Source organism: Haliotis asinina, chromosome 14 (assembly GCF_037392515.1).
Source record: "Haliotis asinina isolate JCU_RB_2024 chromosome 14, JCU_Hal_asi_v2, whole genome shotgun sequence".
NCBI classification, from domain to species: domain Eukaryota; kingdom Metazoa; phylum Mollusca; class Gastropoda; order Lepetellida; family Haliotidae; genus Haliotis; species Haliotis asinina.
Window position 1 is genome coordinate 8997957 of NC_090293.1, and position 19164 is coordinate 9017120.

General features: G+C 40.3%; 1 protein-coding gene across 1 annotated transcript in view; it reads right to left on the bottom strand.

Moving 5' to 3' along the window:
• LOC137261707 (A disintegrin and metalloproteinase with thrombospondin motifs 19-like) overlaps window positions 1–15534 on the bottom strand; it is a 28124-nt gene extending 12590 nt beyond the window's left edge. Inside the window, exons 1-3 of the mRNA XM_067799488.1 lie at window positions 15151–15534; window positions 4922–5145; window positions 390–470 (exon numbers count right to left, since the gene is read on the bottom strand). Coding sequence (XP_067655589.1) covers window positions 390–470; window positions 4922–5145; window positions 15151–15229 — 384 coding nt within the window. The 5' untranslated portion in view covers window positions 15230–15534. The remainder of the gene's footprint in view (window positions 1–389; window positions 471–4921; window positions 5146–15150) is intronic.
• Window positions 15535–19164: the final 3630 nt, after the last annotated feature.

A 19164-nucleotide genomic window follows, 5' to 3' on the forward strand; every position in this document is an offset into this window, starting at 1 on the left:
ATCAGATAATACAAATAACACAAAATGCTACTCAGTATGAATATATAAATATATATTCTTACAGGTCTCTTTGTGGTCTCTTTGTGTGGCACTAGCTGTTGTTGCATGTGGACCTATTTTCCATGACGCCGTGTTCATACTCTAGGACGTGCCACGGAGGGACGTCTGTATGAAACCAGTAGGATGACGATGACAGTAATTATACTATCTATGTTACCGTGGCTGTTTAGACAATGTGTTGGTCAGACTCAATAAATTCAGTACATGATGAATATTTCATATTTACATTTAGATGCAAAATGGCACCTTGACGGTTATGAGGGCTACGCGTAAAGTTTTCTTCAGCAAAGAAAACGCTTTCCTTCTCACTTTTAAGGCTGATTACGTACTACTCGATAGGAAGGTCTGGATCCAATCATGGAACATCTGACGTCAAAGAAACTGCTTTCATGGGCATCTTCGTAAGATTTCTGAAATTAAAAAAAAACACCTAAAAGAATATATGTGATTATTTAAAACCATGATACGATTACACACGCGATAATCCAAAACGGTTTCGACAAATAACATGTGGTCCATTGTGCGCCACGTCCTACAGAGTCTGTTTCCGATATTCTGCCGGTATAGTCGAGTCACCCAGAACAATGGAATCATGAGTAATGAGAAAATGGCTTTTTAGAGAAATCGAAAGCAAAAGGAACATTTTTTAACAATTCATTCCTGTTTCACACGTGAAAAACAGTTGCATGTAATTATAACGACGCCCACATATGATCTGATGTCATGTTGGTGTTGTGAGTCAGTGAGTGAGTGAGTGAGTGAGTGTGTGTGTGGTTAGTCTCTGTGGGCGTGCGAATATAAATGCTTGATATATACTTTCGGGAAATGACTTGATATCCGGCTATATGCGGGTCAAGGAGTGAACACGTGAGACGGTGAATTGATCTGATTATGGGATCTTATTTAGATATCAGATACGAGATTTTTTGTGTTGATAGCAATGGGAATTGTTGGGTCTTAAAAACTGTGTTATAATTGGACGTCAGAGTATTTTCCTCGCCAACAGTTACTTGTACTAGACTTGGAGGCAACTGCTCTTTACAAAACATGCCAGGGACAGGTTGTTCAGATATATTCCATATGATGTACTACAGTATGTACGTGAACCGTACCAGAAAGGAGTGTGACACCTATAAATCTTTGATAAATTGTTGTCACATGAATTAACGGTCTTATCTCTGGTGTTGCTTAAACATTTAAAGAAAAGCAATAAAATAACTTACATCCAAATGCCAAAAGTACAGTGGCTCTTACACACCAAATAATGCACATGCACATGTACACACTGTATATGTGTCCATGGGACATACAAGTTGAAATACAACTAGGACATCGGTCTGTAACCACAAGGGACCATTAGATTTAAAAGACAAAAGACAATAATCCACAAGCACCAAGAGCAAGATGTAAATACATAGGTCATTTCTCTGCTAATTCTATGTGTATTATGTTGTAGGTTCAACGAACATTACTGTGTAAAAATTAGGACATTTGTTAAACCAATACACATGATAGTAACCTGTAAATGGCATTACTCAGTAAAACACAAAGGACATTAATTTGTCTTGAAAACATACGGAGCATGTGTCTGTAAATACACTGACATTAGTCTATAACACAAAAAATAATACTGATTAATAGTGAGTTCTTAAATATGAAATACATTACTCTATAAATCGTTTTTCATAATTTGACGTTTATAAAAACTGGACGATTTAAACGTAAGCCAGTCAACAGGCGAGACAATACGTCTGTATGGCGCTTGAGAAATGTTCAAGTTTATATTTCCTTCTGGGTGGACTGGTGACTGAAGGAGCTATATTTAGATCAGCACGGATGATGTAATGTCCACGTAAATTCCCTATGTCTATTTTCTGTTAACTGTACTTTTAGGTTAATCAGCGCTGATAACTAATACCAGCATTGTATTTGTGAGTATATCTATATATTGTGGTCAGTAGTGAAACAAGCTTTTTTGTATGTGCGATTGAGTGAGTGAGTGAGGGGATGGATGGACCATGTGACATAAGAGTGTCTGAATGAATGGATGATGGAAAGGTTGTTTTAGAGCAAATGTATATGTACACGTATTTCATATCCACAAATATACAATAATATAACGTAAGCATTTCTGCAAGCAGATCATGGGTTTCTTACTTTTTAAATATGCAACTGGTACTCCAACCTTCCTATCACACACAAAACCGGACAAGCAAATCGTATGCTGCTTGAGAGCTCTTGTAATTTCGAGTGGTTGTGTAAGAGTGCAAGCGTGCGGGGCAATGGGTAAGCTTTGGTAAAACTCTACCAAAAACACGGATTGCCATAAGTGCCAATTTGGGATTCGAATCTAAAATTTATGGAACCTAGGACGCAACTCTGTATGATCCAATAGCGAAACTTTGGTGATCTCTGAAGAACAATGTGGGAGAGTCACCAGAACGTAGAGAAAGCAGTGCATAGTAAATATCAATATGTAATTAGGAAAATCAATTGAATCCGCTTGATGGGTACCGTAAGTCGTGAGAGATTACTGCGTGACCACGACACGGGGCGTTAAACCTTACTCAATAAATTACGTTGATAGCACGGCGTTTTGGGTATTCCGTTGTTACACAATACACGTACACAGAGATAGAAAAATGGGACAAGGTATTGGTGAATAGCTTGTGTTGTAAATAAGATTATTCCAGTGTCATTACGTGTTTAGAACTAACGCGTACGCTATTTCAAAACAGAAGTCCTCTCGTAAATATGATAACAGACCAATATCTTAAAGAAAATTGCGATATAGAGGATACTCATTGCACCAAAATTCAAATCAGGGCCTTCCGTGTGATACTTTAATTTAGCAACCCGATACACCGGAAGCACATGATGCAGAAGAATGTCATAGAGGCATTCTGTGGTTTGTTTATCTGGTAAGGAAGCTCACATTCCCCGTGAGATCCCTGTGAGACAGTCGCGTGTTGCAGTTGCGGTTTCGAATTCGTCTAGATGGGTGTGTCGTAATCTGATAATAGAAGTTAATCGATTTTGATTATCAGTGACGTACACTACTTCCTGCTGTGTTCTGATCCCTCAAACAGCCATTTAGTTGGGGTTTTTTTTAGGAGAGTAATAGTGCAGTGGTAAGGCGTCTGCTTATCATACTGAAGCTCCTGGTTCGACCCCCGATGGAAGCACCTACGTTCGGGTCTCGAGGTGAGCACATCTACATAGTATCCTTGGACAAGATACATAGATCATCATTGTCCCCGTTCACCCAGTTGTATACTGGGTGCCCATGAGCATGTGCTGGCAATGTGAGTGATTGTTCATTACGCCGAACAGGCAGCATGTGTGTATGATCGCAGGGGAAAGTACGAGAGTGTCTATGACCGGGAACAGCAATGTACGCAGCGCCGTGAACAGGCAGCATGTCTGTATGATCGCAGGGGAAAGTACGAGAGTGTCTATGACCGGGAACAGCAATGTACGCAGCGCCGTGAACAGGCAGCATGTCTGTATGATCGCAGGGGAAAGTATGAGAGTGTCTATGACCGGGAACAGCAATGTACGCAGCGCCGTGAACAGGCAGCATGTCTGTATGATCGCAGGGGAAAGTACGAGAGTGTCTATGACCGGGAACAGCAATGTACGCAGCGCCGTGAACAGGCAGCATGTCTGTATGATCGCAGGGGAAAGTACGAGAGTGTCTATGACCGGGAACAGCAATGTACGCAGCGCCGTGAACAGGCAGCATGTCTGTATGATCGCAGGGGAAAGTATGAGAGTGTCTATGACCGGGAACAGCAATGTACGCAGCGCCGTGAACAGGCAGCATGTCTGTATGATCGCAGGGGAAAGTACGAGAGTGTCTATGACCGGGAACAGCAATGTACGCAGCGCCGTGAACAGGCAGCATGTCTGTATGGTCGCAGGGGAAAGTACGAGAGTGTCTATGACCGGGAACAGCAATGTACGCAGCGCCGTGAACAGGCAGCATGTCTGTATGATCGCAGGGGAAAGTACGAGAGTGTCTATGACCGGGAACAGCAATGTACGCAGCGCCGTGAACAGGCAGCATGTCTGTATGATCGCAGGGGAAAGTACGAGAGTGTCTATGACCGGGAACAGCAATGTACGCAGCGCCGTGAACAGGCAGCATGTCTGTATGATCGCAGGGGAAAGTACGAGAGTGTCTATGACCGGGAACAGCAATGTACGCAGCGCCGTGAACAGGCAGCATGTCTGTATGATCGCAGGGGAAAGTACGAGAGTGTCTATGACCGGGAACAGGCAATGCGCCTGGGTATGAGCGGCATATATGCGGCCTTTTGCTATTACTTTCTCGACTAAGCTTCTGGGGTATTTAAATTTATGTGTTTATGCCGACGCTTACTCTGTACACAACACAGCCTAGAACGACAAAGGTGAGCAACTCTGTATGATGCAATACCGGTCCTCAGGTGATCTAAGAAAGAGTGAGTGAGCTTAGCTTTACGCCGCACTCAGCAATATTCCAGCCATATGGACCAGACAATCCAGTGGTCAACAACATGAGCATCGATCTGCGCAATTGGGAACAGATGACATGTGTCAACCAATTCAGCGAGCCTGACCACCCGATCCCGTTAGTCGCCTCTTACGACAAGCTGAGTCGCCTTTTACGGCAAGCATGGGTTGCTGAAGGCCTATTCTACCCCAGAACCTTCACGGGTCATCTAAGAAGAAAGTTACGAGCATCGTTGCACATGAATGTAAGCATGTAAATGTGTATCCATGTTTTCAGTGAAAGATTACATGATGATTGCAAACAGAAATGAACCATTTCAAGTTTTCTGGCATTAATTTTATTAAGACACATTTATAGACTCACCCACTTTGCTGTTATCTGTTGCCAAAACGTGGAGACGAGTTGTCCATTTGCTTTGCTCTCCAGCAGAGGCATTGGGACAATGGTGTCTTGATGTGGCACATGCCGTAGATGCAGAGTTACCGATATGTTGCGACCTTGAATTTGAAGATGAAGGTCGTCTGCAAGGTGACAGGAACGTTGTACCTCCTTCTGTGTAGATTGGACGGATATGCGGACGGCTCTGACTGTGAAATATATACACATATACAACCTTTCACACAAAAAAATCACCGGAAAAATGATTCCTACAAAATATCTTTGGTGCGGCAAGTCGAAACTGATCAGTACTTTATGAGTGAGTGGGGTTAAGTTTACGACGTTTTTAGCAACATTTCAGTAATATCACGGCAAAACCAGAAATGGGATAAACATATTGTTCCTATGTGGCCATGGGGCATCGAACCGCGTCTTCTACGTGACAGGCTACTGCTTTAACCATGAAGCTACCCTACCACCACTCAGTACATTACAATGTGCCATACGGTAGACAGTACGTAATGAACCCGTCACAATACTAGTTTCTGTGTAAGTGAGTTTAGGTTTACACCGCACTCAGCAATATTCCAGCTATATGGCGGTGGTCTGTATATAATCGAGTCCGGACCATACAATCCAGTGATCAACCGCATGAGCATCGATCTGTGCAGGTTGGGAACCGATGACATGTGTCAACCAATTCAGCAAGCCTGACCACCCGATCCAGTTAGCCGTGGTTTCTGAGATATGTACTGGTAAAAGGACACCTTACGTGAATGAATTTTGAATTATCTGCCCTAACTTCATGTGTCCGAATAATTGAGATGTTTCGCGCTCCTTCTGTCTCATTCTTGTGGTTTCTCGTACATTTGTAGCTACCTTCAGATAACAGGTGTTTTGAGTATCCCAGGTACAAACCTGGCGGAATTACAAAGAATCGGGAATAATAAATAGAGCGTATACGAAAGAGGTCTCGGGCTTCTAGGCTGGTAGACCTAATACAGCAACAGCCGAACAATGATTTTCTCATCACCTATGTATCTTATTAAGTATTGTCTAGACCCTAAGCTACATCTGATTCTCGGTAACCCACAAACTGATTGAACTTGCTTTAAATTTAAATATGCCTCGCTCGGATGTCACCACTTCATTCGAAATCAATCCTTTTCATGGAGACCGTAGGAGTATTAGTGATGCGGAACCGTGTACTCTTTCAGGCCTGCATACTTGGATGACAACATTATGTATTTCCAAACACCATTTTTACAAGGATTCTTTTTCATTTTTTTTGTCAAAGCTCTCAGTAATATCCACAGCAAACGTATGCCCATGAACTCATAACACACACATTCATCTTGCAACCTCTTTATTAAAACGAAATGTTTAACGCCCTGTCATGCAATGGTGTACAAGTCTGACACGTTAGACAATACTCAGTCACTCCGCGATAGAAAACTACGACCAATGACTCAGTAAACAGTTGCGTGATGTGCGCGTCAGGAGCTACTTATTTAAACATCCTGACTTGGAATATAAACTGTCGGGCAAATGAATGTATACGCCCTTGTTTGAGCTTAAAGACTAAATAAACAAGAAATTGTAATATTACATCGTGATGTACTTACCAATGGGATCTAAAGATATTACATGCGTGTATATTACATATAGGGGTTAGGTATTTTTGATTTTACATGCATCGACATTGCATATTTATCAGGTAACGATATTATAAGCAGTATCGTTGGTATCAGGTATCAATACCACATGCACCGTTGTTACATACATATTAGGTGTCGATATTAAATTCAGTGACATTCCATTGGTATTGGGTGACGGTATTACATTCAGTGACATTACATAGGCATCAGGTACCGATATTACATTCAGTGACATTACATAGGTATCAGGTACCGATATTACATTCAGTGACATTACATAGGTATCAGGTAACGGTATTACATTCAGTGACATTACATAGGTATCAGGTATCGATATCACATTCAGTGACATTACATAGGTATCAGGCAACGGTATTACATTCAGTGTCATTACATAGTTATCGGGTATCGATATCACATTCAGTGACATTACATAGGTATCAGGTATCGATATCACATTCAGTGACATTACATAGGTATCAGGTAACGGTATTACATTTAGTGACATTACATAGGTATCAGGTACCGATATTACATTCAGTGACATTACATAGGTATCAGATACCGATATTACATTTTGTGACATTACATAGGTATCAGGTACCGATATTACATTCAGTGACATTAAATAGGTATCAGGTACCGATATTACATGCAGCACGGTCACACATACATGTGGTACCGATGAACATGCAGCGGTATGAACATAGATAAACCAGGATGTAAGGAACCACGGTCAGCGCACCTATAATCATTCTCGAACTCAGTACTCTCTTGACGACGCGATCCAAATGTTGACATTTCCTGCGCATATGACAAGGACAAGATCAGTATTGTTATCTAGCTGTCAATATTGATAATCTCGGATCGATAACGATCTTATTAACTTCGATACAAACTGAATCTGTGTCACTGTGACCTGGTTGATTGCAGGCCGCGATGCTCCTTCAGGACATGGCTCACAGTCTCAGTCACTTTGTGTCACCCAAGAGGTGCTCGTTAAACAACATCATATGCAGCATCAAGTATCAGGAAGTACAATGATGCATGTGGCAAATGAACCTGTTCGCAGTTTGTATTGACCCTCTCATCCCGCTGATAAGAAGACAATATCCACTTGCAGTCTAAATCCGTATTCGTTCTCGCACCCCAATGATAACAATTATTTAAATGCGTAGCGAATACTTAATAAACATCCTCACTGACCGTAGTATTTGCGTCACGCAGAGTGAGGCTCGGGATTATTGGATACTATGAACTGGATTTGAACTGGATTTCCATGTAATTCGTAAAAACTACTTCTAAGTAAATCATGCCAATGACTTGCGTCACAAAAAACAATATTTGAATATTTTGGCATAACATGAAGGTTGCCTCATCCAAAGACTGAAAGTTTAAAACTTTAATAATTATCATAATTTTGCATTGAACTTTGAATATGTATAACAATATTTAAACAAAAACTACGATTCAACATATGCGCATTAATGACACTGTCATGAGATTTCGTTGGTTAAAGTGATATGTGTGTGTGTGTGTGTATGTGTGTGTGTGTGTATGTGTGTGTGTATGTGTGTATGTGTGTGTGTTCAAGTGAGCATATAATAAAGAAACTCGTCTTTGAAGATAACATGACCTACATAATAATAAGTACATTTTTGTGCTGATATATCATCAAATTAAATATTGATGCCGCAGCTGTCCAAAAAGGGAGATTTTTCCTGCAGTATGTATCATACGACTTGAACTTGTCAACTTCATGACTTCATGTGGTCTGTATTGATATTGATCCCTTGCCACTGAGGATTGGGGTTGGGTGGGCGGACAAACATATTACACCCTGGCATGTTCGAAAATGTTGCATACATATAGTACGCCTTTGCATAAGAATACTACGAAACAAATTCCGTTTGGTGCAAAGGTAAAAATAGCTGTGAAACTGAATCATAGTTTCATCCAACAGTTGATGACCATGTGTCCACCAACGACGAACGTCCTGCGTGTAGACCTAGTCGTTCACTTCAACCAGGATCTTGAATTCTACAAAGTTTAGTCACTACGTCACACGGATATGTTACATTTCACAATTCACCGTCAAACAGGATATACACGTGGTTGTCATTAATATTCGTTCCAAGAAGTCGTATAAATAAACCACAATGGAAGGGCAATATGAAGTGATTCTTGCCCATACAAACTAAGCTGTCCCATAAAAATACCTTCATAATAAATCTAGAATCCTGTACAAATTACAGATGTGTGTTAACAGTTAACAGAAATATACTAAACAAGAAAACAAACGCAAGTTTCGAAAAAATGAAATTTCATAAAAGGAAGCTGGTTATGTCTTCTTTAAAAAAATGACAAAAAGAGTTGTGTTTCTTTGGCTGTTTAGGAAAGATATAAACAACCATTTTCAATTTACTATGAAACCACTGACAATGGTCTGATCGTAAATAAATAGGCTGGTCCTGGTAAGATGGACATTATTGTATTGATCGGCTTTGATTGATCAGCTCTTCGACGTGAACGTGGAAAGAATAATCGTCTTATCTGGTTCCATGCTCTAAGTATTGCCAGGGACACCTAGTCGTCTCAGGTGCTCTAAATCGGTTTGAACAGCCGCGCCGCTTAGGCGTGTCAAAAACCACTGATGGTGGATTCGAATAGTATATTTGACCTCATAATGTTTCAAACAGTGTCTGCACCATACCGGGTTTATCACTTTCGCCACGGCTGGCTATTATTTTCGTTGACAGCCCCATTGCGGCCGTAAGAAAATAATGGCGTCTCGACCAGACAATCGAGTGACGTAATAAGCATCGGTCTACACAATTAGGATTTGAGGACGTGCATCAGCCAAGTCAGCCAGCTAGACAATCCCGTTAGTTTTTTGGTGAAATTTCGTTCGCGGGAAAGAACTGTGCACTGTTTTCAAAAAGGTCGGTTTAAGGTAATCAAATGTCGAAATGAGTAGTTTTAATGACGGGGTTTCATTTATAATGAAGACGAGAAATGATTTATGTATTTTACCCCTCTAGAGTATATGTGATCTTCAATGGAGGTGATGCTGAGACCACTTATGTTTCACCCAAGCGATATATCTATAAGACCTGCATCCTTTCTCACTTTCCAGGCAAATGACGCTGACACGAAGTAATATTGCTTAACAACTGTCCATCGTGACGTCTGAACCAACCAACTCACTCACTCTGTTGGTACAAAACAAAACAAAACGAGGTCAAGTCAATATTGTCCCAGTTGTACAAATTAGCCTTTATAGGTTTAACAAACTGTTTCATATGCGGTATATTCACTTTGTTGTATAAATACACGCACATTTTATTCTGGTTGATTTCAATCAATGGGTCCGAATCAGGAGGTTCCGCTATTACTTCTACTATTCTTTATCACGTTGCCAATAGAGCAAATTATTAGTTAAAGTTACAAATACAATAAATCACCCGGATTCGTAATGGATCGTGCATAATGGAACATCAATGTCCGAAACCGATAATCGGTATTGTTAATCGAACATCCATGGGATCGGGCATCTCCATGCATATAAAATTCCTCAGAATATATGAATAAATATATAACAATTCACTAAGAGATGTGTTGGCGAAATTTCATGCACGTGCACTGAAATCATGACGTACCACGCAGTCATATCTACAGGCGTTGTCACTATTTATTTAAAACACATGTAACCCCGTTTTTCTGTGAGAGTAATTGACAAACGTAAAATTATATAATTTCAACAAAGTACACCTTTAACTAGAAACCAAACAAATATGGTATCCGACTTTGTACTTTACAGAGAATATTTCCTTATTAGCGTAATCGTAATCTGCTGTGTGAGTGAGTGAGTGGGTTTAGTTTTACGCCGCACTCAGCAATATTCCAGCTGAATGGCGGTGGTCTGTAAATAATCGAGTCTGGACCAGACAATCCAGTGATCAACAACATGAGCATCGATCTGCGCAATTGGGAACCGATGACATGTGTCAACCAAGTCAGCGAGCCTGACCACCCGATCCCCTTAGTCGTCTCTTACGACAAGCACATTAACCTTTTATGGCACGCCTGGGTTGCTGAAGGCCTATTCTACCCCGGGACCTTCACGGGTCTCGTAATCTGCTGAATGAACTAAACAAGAACGCTAACCTAGTAGGACTATTTCGGAGAGGGGGTTGTATGTTTCTTAATTAATGAACACTGAACACAATTTGGTGAAACATATCCATGAAAAAAGCCCCAAAACGACCCCTCACATTTTAAACACCTGTTCCATTTGGAATCACACATTCTTATTTCTCTGGTCCCTAAACATTTTTTGTGGCCCGCGTCTATGGTGTATTCGTTAGAAATGGGAAGGTTGCCAGTTCGATCCCAAACGTTTCATACCAAACGTTGTTAAATTATGGTATTTCTAGGTCCCTGTCTGGCGATCGGCATCAATGGCCACAGCAAGGACAAGTCGACTCGAAGTCAGTAAGTCAGGGTGAGGTATTCATGTTTAACTGCGGCTTAGTATCTCTGGGAGCTAGCTAGCACAATAACGAGCATATGTGTTGGCTAGTACAAGCAGATACACATACACACGCATGCACCTCGTCAGATGAGCGAAATATTCTTAAGCGCGATGTTAAACCCCATTTTACCGTACCTATTTGTTTGTTCAAGTTAGATCTTGGGAAGTTGAATCTGAAAGATCTCGACATCTGGTGGTTATAAAGATTTACCGTGCTCATGGACGATGATATATTTTGCCGAAATAGCAGTCCGTCTGGATCAAGTAAGACGTGCGTAAACAAGAAGCACAATGTATTACACGGGGGAGGGTTTGCTATAGATTCTGCAATATTTACCTAAACCAAATCGTGAATGTGATAAATCGTAGCGTCTATTTAATCCTATACTGGTCCACAAAGACATGATTATAACAGGTAGGTGCTTGTTTACTCGCACTCTCTCTCTGTTAATACTGTAACTGTAGATCTTTTTTGAACACCGTGGTTTAATCACCACGCATGTTAGACCACGACGTCTTCTGTCCCCAGTAACTGCGCTAGACTTACCCATGTCTCCGGCATGATGTTGACATATTTAAGAAACCCTCGTAAAACGATTTTATAAAATGGCCCAAGGGTATATTAATTCCACGTTTGAGAAGAGAATATCAATGGGAATGCAGAGACCCAGGAAGGGATACGAGAATAGGATATCGAATAGGACGCGATACAGAATGAGTGAGTCTGTTTTATCCAGCCTTTAGCAATATTCTTGTAATATCACAGCAGCTGACACAAGAAATGGACTTCACACATTGTACCCAAGTGGGAACTGAACCCGGGTCTGCGGCGTGACAAGCGAACGCTTCAGCTACTCAGTTTCCCCACCACCTCGATGCATGAATGAGAAACTAGAACTGTGAGATGAAAGTTGTAACTCGAAAAGGGATTGGAAATTTATATTAGGGTCTTAAAGGGGGATGCTGAGATGTTGACTAACTAGTAAATGGCATGATAGAGTTAAAACGTGACTAAAACGGGTTCCGAGTGGATAGGAATACTCTCGATGCGAGAGCTAGACATGGAAAGGAATTGATCGCTGAATCAAAGAAATGGATAGGAATACTCTCGATGCGAGAGCTAGACATGGAAAGGAATTGATCGCTGAATCAAAGAAATGGATAGGAATACTCTCGATGCGAGAGCTAGACATGGAAAGGAATTGATCGCTGAATCAAAGAAATGGATAGGAATACTCTCGATGCGAGAGCTAGACATGGAAAGGAATTGATCGCTGAATCAAAGAAATGGATAGGAATACTCTCGATGCGAGAGCTAGACATGGAAAGGAATTGATCGCTGAATCAAAGAAATGGATAGGAATACTCTCGATGCGAGAGCTAGACATGGAAAGGAATTGATCGCTGAATCAAAGAAATGGATAGGAATACTCTCGATGCGAGAGCTAGACATGGAAAGGAATTGATCGCTGAATCAAAGAAATGGATAGGAATACTCTCGATGCGAGAGCTAGACATGGAAAGGAATTGATCGCTGAATCAAAGAAATGGATAGGAATACTCTCGATGCGAGAGCTAGACATGGAAAGGAACTGATCGCTAAATCAAAGAAATGGATAGGAATACTCTCGATGCGAGAGCTAGACATGGAAAGGAATTGATCGCTAAATCAAAGAAATGGATAGGAATACTCGATGCGAAATCTAAACGGAGCTACGAATGAGATGCTACAGCTAAGAAATGGAATGCTATCCATGTGAAAGCTAAACAGGGCTTTGAATGGGATGCAAGAACTACGAAATAGTTATGATTACACGATGTCATTTAGAAAGTGGTCAAATGCAACATATGTCATATTTGGGATTTCATTTTCGTAGTAAAGTACAAATTCTAGTACTTGTTTGGTTGAGTCCCATCCGGGATTCGAACCCGCACCCTCAAAGTCAGGCACCTAATCGCCAGCACACAAAGTCAGCCGCCTAGCCCGCTCAGTGGAAGTCGCGGTGGATTAACGCTGTCCATGTCAGAGCTCAACGAAGCTACGAATGGGGTCCCAGAACTACGAAATGGACAGAAGTGCTATCCATGTGAGAACTAAACTGGACTACGAATGGGGTCCAAGAACTACGAAATGGATAGATGTGATATCCATGCGACATCATTCATCAATGTTTATTTATGATACCCTAATTTACAATCTGTTACCAGTTACCTATCACCTGTAGTAAGTATGGTTTTACAGCAGTTTTAGAATTATTCCAGCAAGAAAAGGACAAAAGATGGGCTTCAAACATAATACCTTGTGGGCATTGGTACCCAGGCATTCTCGTGACGAGCAAGCGCCTTAAAATTAATAATGGGATACCTCTTCGCGCCTTTCATATTGGTAATGGTGAAGAAACTCATTGAGTACTTGTCAACTGCACATCCCAGATACGAATGCATGGATTCTGCAATCAAAGTCATAGACCAAACCACGGAACCATTGGTCTCCCCTGCCACTTGTGTTCTGTTTGTTTCTGATAAGGATATTTACTCATTTACTCCGAGACAATATTAACCCGTGAGTCACCATGGGTGTGATTGATCAGACGGTGAAAACACAAGTAGCGATAGCTGCGGGACATCATTGTCACGTGTGTCTGTATTCTATGTTGATGATCCACCACGTCCGCAGCGATGACTATGAATACGACGTCATTATGTAATGTGATATAAGTCTGTTGCTTAAAGTAGTTATTTACGTTCACGTAGCTGCAAAATTAGTTTTATTATTATTATTATTATTTTTAATATTATAGGATATTTATATAGCGCACATATCCAGGCAACTAGCTATAGTGCTTGCTCAAAGCGCTGACATATATTTTCCTGGATTATTGTATGTCTGTATCAACGGCCTATCATACCTCCAGTCTCAACTCCCTGAGGAGTATACAACTCTTGATGCCTCTAGGCGCACAGAGTTATTTGTAGCTGTCTGTTCCTGTTGTTTTCATTATGAACAAAATTCAATTTTGCGTACATAGACCAAGAATTGGTATGCAGGATTCTACATTTCAACTGTCCAAGAAATATAAAATATTTGTGTTTATAATGCAATTGTAAATACGTGAGTAAGAGAGCATGTGTGTTTCTCCCTGAGCGAGATGCCTCGATTATGCATTAAACAGTAGACAGGCTGTTGCACCCTATAATGAAGAATCAGTCTTTGATATCATCCCCTTAGCTGTATTATTAGACGACACAGTAGCGATTGTATGGATTATATTAATAATACATGTAATTATAATCATCCATCTGATGAGAACAGTAGTACTCGTACCACGTTCTCATACACCACAGTCAGTGAACCTAAACGATTGTATATGACTTACTCCAAATTATGTTATAGATTGAAACAGTGTTTCACATACAACCTAAGGAATATAAGTATAGACAGGTAACACAGTCATAGTGAAAGTTCACCACGTATCGATTTATTTGAAGGAAAGTTTGATGATTAGATTTGACAAGTCATATGAAAACTCATATCACAATAATAATTGATACCTTCGTTGTGTTTCCATTGACTAACACATGTTTAGTTTATTTTGAAATATATGTTTGTTGATTATGTAGCTCTAGCTAGTGTAAAATATTGTTGAGAGTGTACCAACAGGCAGGGATAATGAAATAAGTTGGAGTGACCTATTCCCAAACCAGATCGTCTTCTATTGTGTTCATCCGTTGTGAACTTACAGAAGTGTATATACTGCTAGATCTAAGTTGTGATAAAGTGTTCCCTATCATGCCAATGGGGAATTGTGAAAAAAACACGTTGCAACAGAACTGAACTTTAAGCTTAACTGTCGTGTGATGTCAGATATTCAAATCAAGGTCAGAGGTCGAACCCTTAGAAAACCCAAACCTATGTTTATTTTGATCAACAACAAACACTTGCAAGTCATACTCTGTGTTAAACGTCCATCAATGAAACGTGTATGTTTGAAATAATTAGGACAACAGGTGTACATCCTTACCTGGCTGTTGTGATTCAGCAGGTAACGCAGGTGATGTAAACAAACATATGAGTACAGGTAGAGTGGTCAGTTCTTTCATCGCGTCCGGTCCGGTTCACTTCCTGATAAGTGTTTGCTCTGGCGGGAGTCGGTCGCGAGCCGTCCGCCGTGCTCTATGTGATGACAGTGGGTAAAGATAACAAGCAACACAACCGCCCTCGAGCACCGAAGCGTAACAGCAGAAAACAAGTTGTCCCCGGGGCCGACACTCAGTCCCCTTCATTGCTTCATCTCCAGGTATTTTGTAAATCTTATACAGGTATTCCTCTAACCTGAATGACGCGGCATTTCACAAGACAGGTGACGTATGTTTACCTAGCAGGGGAGACAACCCGCGTCGTCAATAAGGGTAGTGCATATATGCAGGGCGTTCGCAAGTCGTGATCAGGATAAGCCCGTCTACGGGGTCGATATCTGAATGAGTCTTTTACAGAAATAGACATTAGAGTTCCTGTTGAAAGATCAAATCGTGCTGACTATGTTTACAAAAGCAATAAGGCCCAATTCGTACGACAATATTGAAAGCTTCGCAGAGAGATCCTGTAGCACTATGAAAGATCACTGAAAATAACGCAGAGAAAAGGGACAGAGGCAACTTTATATATTTATTTATAATCTGATCTTTTCAACTGTTAGGGGCAGTGTCACAACAGGCGTTGGCATGAATATTCATGAGTGTTCGAGCTAAACTTTTTATCGACATAACAGTGGCAATCGTCAGCTTGTTTGGTGTCAGCATGTAAATCACAATTTAAAATCATTTAGTATAAGCACGTTTCTACACGTTGTAAGCATGGATTGCACGTGAGTGATTGCACGTGAGTGGACGTGCTGCTGTTTCGTGCTGCTGTCCATCAGGACTGTAAATTAGGCATAAAATGCAATCGCAATTAGTATGATTCGAGTCCCACAAAAACATTTGTAGTCTTGATTTAATATTTGAAACAATCGGTCTGGGAAATACGACTCTAATACTGATCTGAATTCCTTTTTAAACCAAGTCTGACAATAGATATAGCCCATACAGACAGATAATTGGACACTAAATATCGATTGGTTATCGATAATCGTTGAAGACGTAACTGTAAGTTAAATATGGTCAAAATGTCTAAAAGAAATAAATATAATTCCTTTCACTAGTGTCTAATGATTCATAATTATTTGAATGAATTATTAACAACATAACCTCCTGTGCATAGTGAGTGAGTGAGTTTAGTTTTACGCCGCACTCAGCAATATTTCAGCTATATGGGGGTGGCCTGTAAGTACTAGTAATCGGGTCTGGACCAGACAATCCAGTGGTCAACATCATGAGCATCGGATTGCGCAACTGGGAATCGATGACATGATTGTGTCGATCAAATCAGCGAGCCTGACCACCCGATCCCATTAGTCGCCTCTTACGACAAGCATAGCTGTCTTTATGGCAAGGGTTGCTGCAGGCCTATTCTACCCCGGGACCTTCACGGGTCACTCCAAAATAATATTCTCGGTTCGTGTGGAAAGGCATGATTTTATTAAATGCAAATAGGATGTTATTGTTTATAATTTTATAAAATGGTCTCTGAATGAAAATTGGCGGTTGTCATCGGGTAGTGCCAGACACAAGTCAAAACATGGAACTGCATTTATGATAATTTATGTATACCAGAAAACTCTCAAGATTTTTTGTTGGGATCCTGTTCAAAACTACCGATGCAACTCGCGTGATGTGAAACTGTGATCAAATACTAGTATACACAGCTGCCGACAAGGATATCAGTTAATATGAGTAGCTTATTTTGCGGTCATTTGTATAATATACAGAAACCAAAAATACGTTAGAAAAGAAACTCGAATCATATTCAACAAGATATGTCTCTTTCGTGATGTTTCAACTTCAAATGGTTTTTAACTGACAGTTTTCGCAAATCTATGTAAGCAAAACCATACCTCTTTCTAAACATTATATCAGTCAAAGTCATAGGCTTTTTCCAACTACGTCAAGAGAGGAAATTCATCAAATGACGAATACTCCTAGACAAAGTATAGCTTTATCATATCCTCATACTACAGTCAAAGTTTGCTTGTGATGAGCGCAAGTACAAGGCGGAACCATGAACATGCTCCGACTTGACTTCCACCTTAAGTGGCTACTTCAGATGAAACTTAACAGTTCGAAAAGAATGATATCCTTATCATCAGTGTGGGCCGAAAAGTCAAAATGCTGTAAGCCTTAACTAAGTCGTTTTGAAAAAAATAAACATCCGAAAATCATATCACGCATGGAAGAAACTGTCACGATGAAAGTATGATTTTCCAGACATATCGCAATTAAAGCATGAATTGTCCCGAAGACTACCTGTAGTGTCCAGCATTTACGAAATGGTACATGAAGTGTGCGATATAGCCACTTGCGCGCTTCCCCGTGGCTAGTAAAAATCCGGTACGGTTAGTAAATCTGCACAGTCACATTCATATTTAAGTCACGCGAGATTATGGCCTGATAAAAATGCTCATCATATGAGCTACTTGTGATGAAATCGGTGTTATGCCGACAATATCTCATTCTCATCATTTGATTTCTACATTCATATTCGGGCTAGTGAATCATCTTGTGGACTAGTAACTTTCGGGCATAGCCAGCCCGACTGGATAACAACATTTGAAAATTATTTCGCACACTGAGAGCATGTATATTTTAGAATGTGTGATTTACACTTGTGTTTCACATAAGACAAATATGTTGTATTGATTGCTTGGGTGGGCTGACCGTTCACAAAAAACAATCGGTGATTGTCAGGATTACATGGGGCAATGAAATATAGCCGAAAGGCAACATCCGATCACTTTAATAAATCGCCACTTTGATACTTTGCTAACAGTTTACCATAACGAAAACCCAAAACAACTGATCCCTGGTCAGTCTCACACTACCTTACATACACACCTATACCTACTGTAGTCATCATAATCACTCGCTGAATGATGAATCGAGAAGATTCAACATTACAGCTTTGGTGTTTAGTAGGGCTGTGTACTCCAATTGTATTGCAATATTTTGCGATTCAGATATCCGTACTGTGACATATTGGAAAGTGAGTGACACTAATTGTGTAGTCAATCCTAAAGTGAGTGACACTAATTGTGTAGTCAATCCTATTTTCTACGTTATAGTTCCTATACATATATGTTATAGTTCTGATAACAACGATCTCAAAATTAGGTTGCAAAGTCATCGATTCTGTTTTCCCCTGCATACAATTTATGGTATTACCGTAGACAGTTTTGTCATTGAATAACGAAGTTATTGATTTGTGGTAAATGTAAGTATGTGTCAAAAACATATATTCTATGCCCAATATACTGGTTCTCAGAAAACAAATATTTCAATACGTATCTTTTAAAAAGCATATTGCGATGTACCGCTATACCGGTAATACCTTGCAGAGCTATTGTTTCAGTCGAAACTGGTCAGAAATTTAGTAGTTTATAAAATATAGAAACCTTTCTATTTTCTCATGGCCGTCTAATTAACAAGGTTATTCCTTTATGATTGTTTCAGTGTTAAGAATCTCGAGTCTATTTGTTCAAATTGTGTGATCTACAAGATCATATCTTTTATCACTAAGTGTGGTTGGAAATGGTAAACAGGAAGCTCCTCTTCTCATGGTGGATTGTGAGGTGTATGAAGAATATAAACTCGTTTGCCCAGTATAACGCTACGTTACAGAATGTTTCTGTGTTATAAAAGTCACCCAGTGAACCTTTCAGAGAAACGACGACAGCTCAGAAAACAAGACTGGAGATGTAATGCATAATCAGTTCAAAATCCAAATTGTCCTGTCCCCAACGTATATAAAACCCAGGATGTATGGCCAAGGGTTAAAGAATGAAAATCGTAATTCAAACTAGACATGCACAGCAACAGGGTATCCGAGATCTGGCCGTCCAGAGCATGCCATGTCCACAATTCAGCTGTAGATACCGAATATG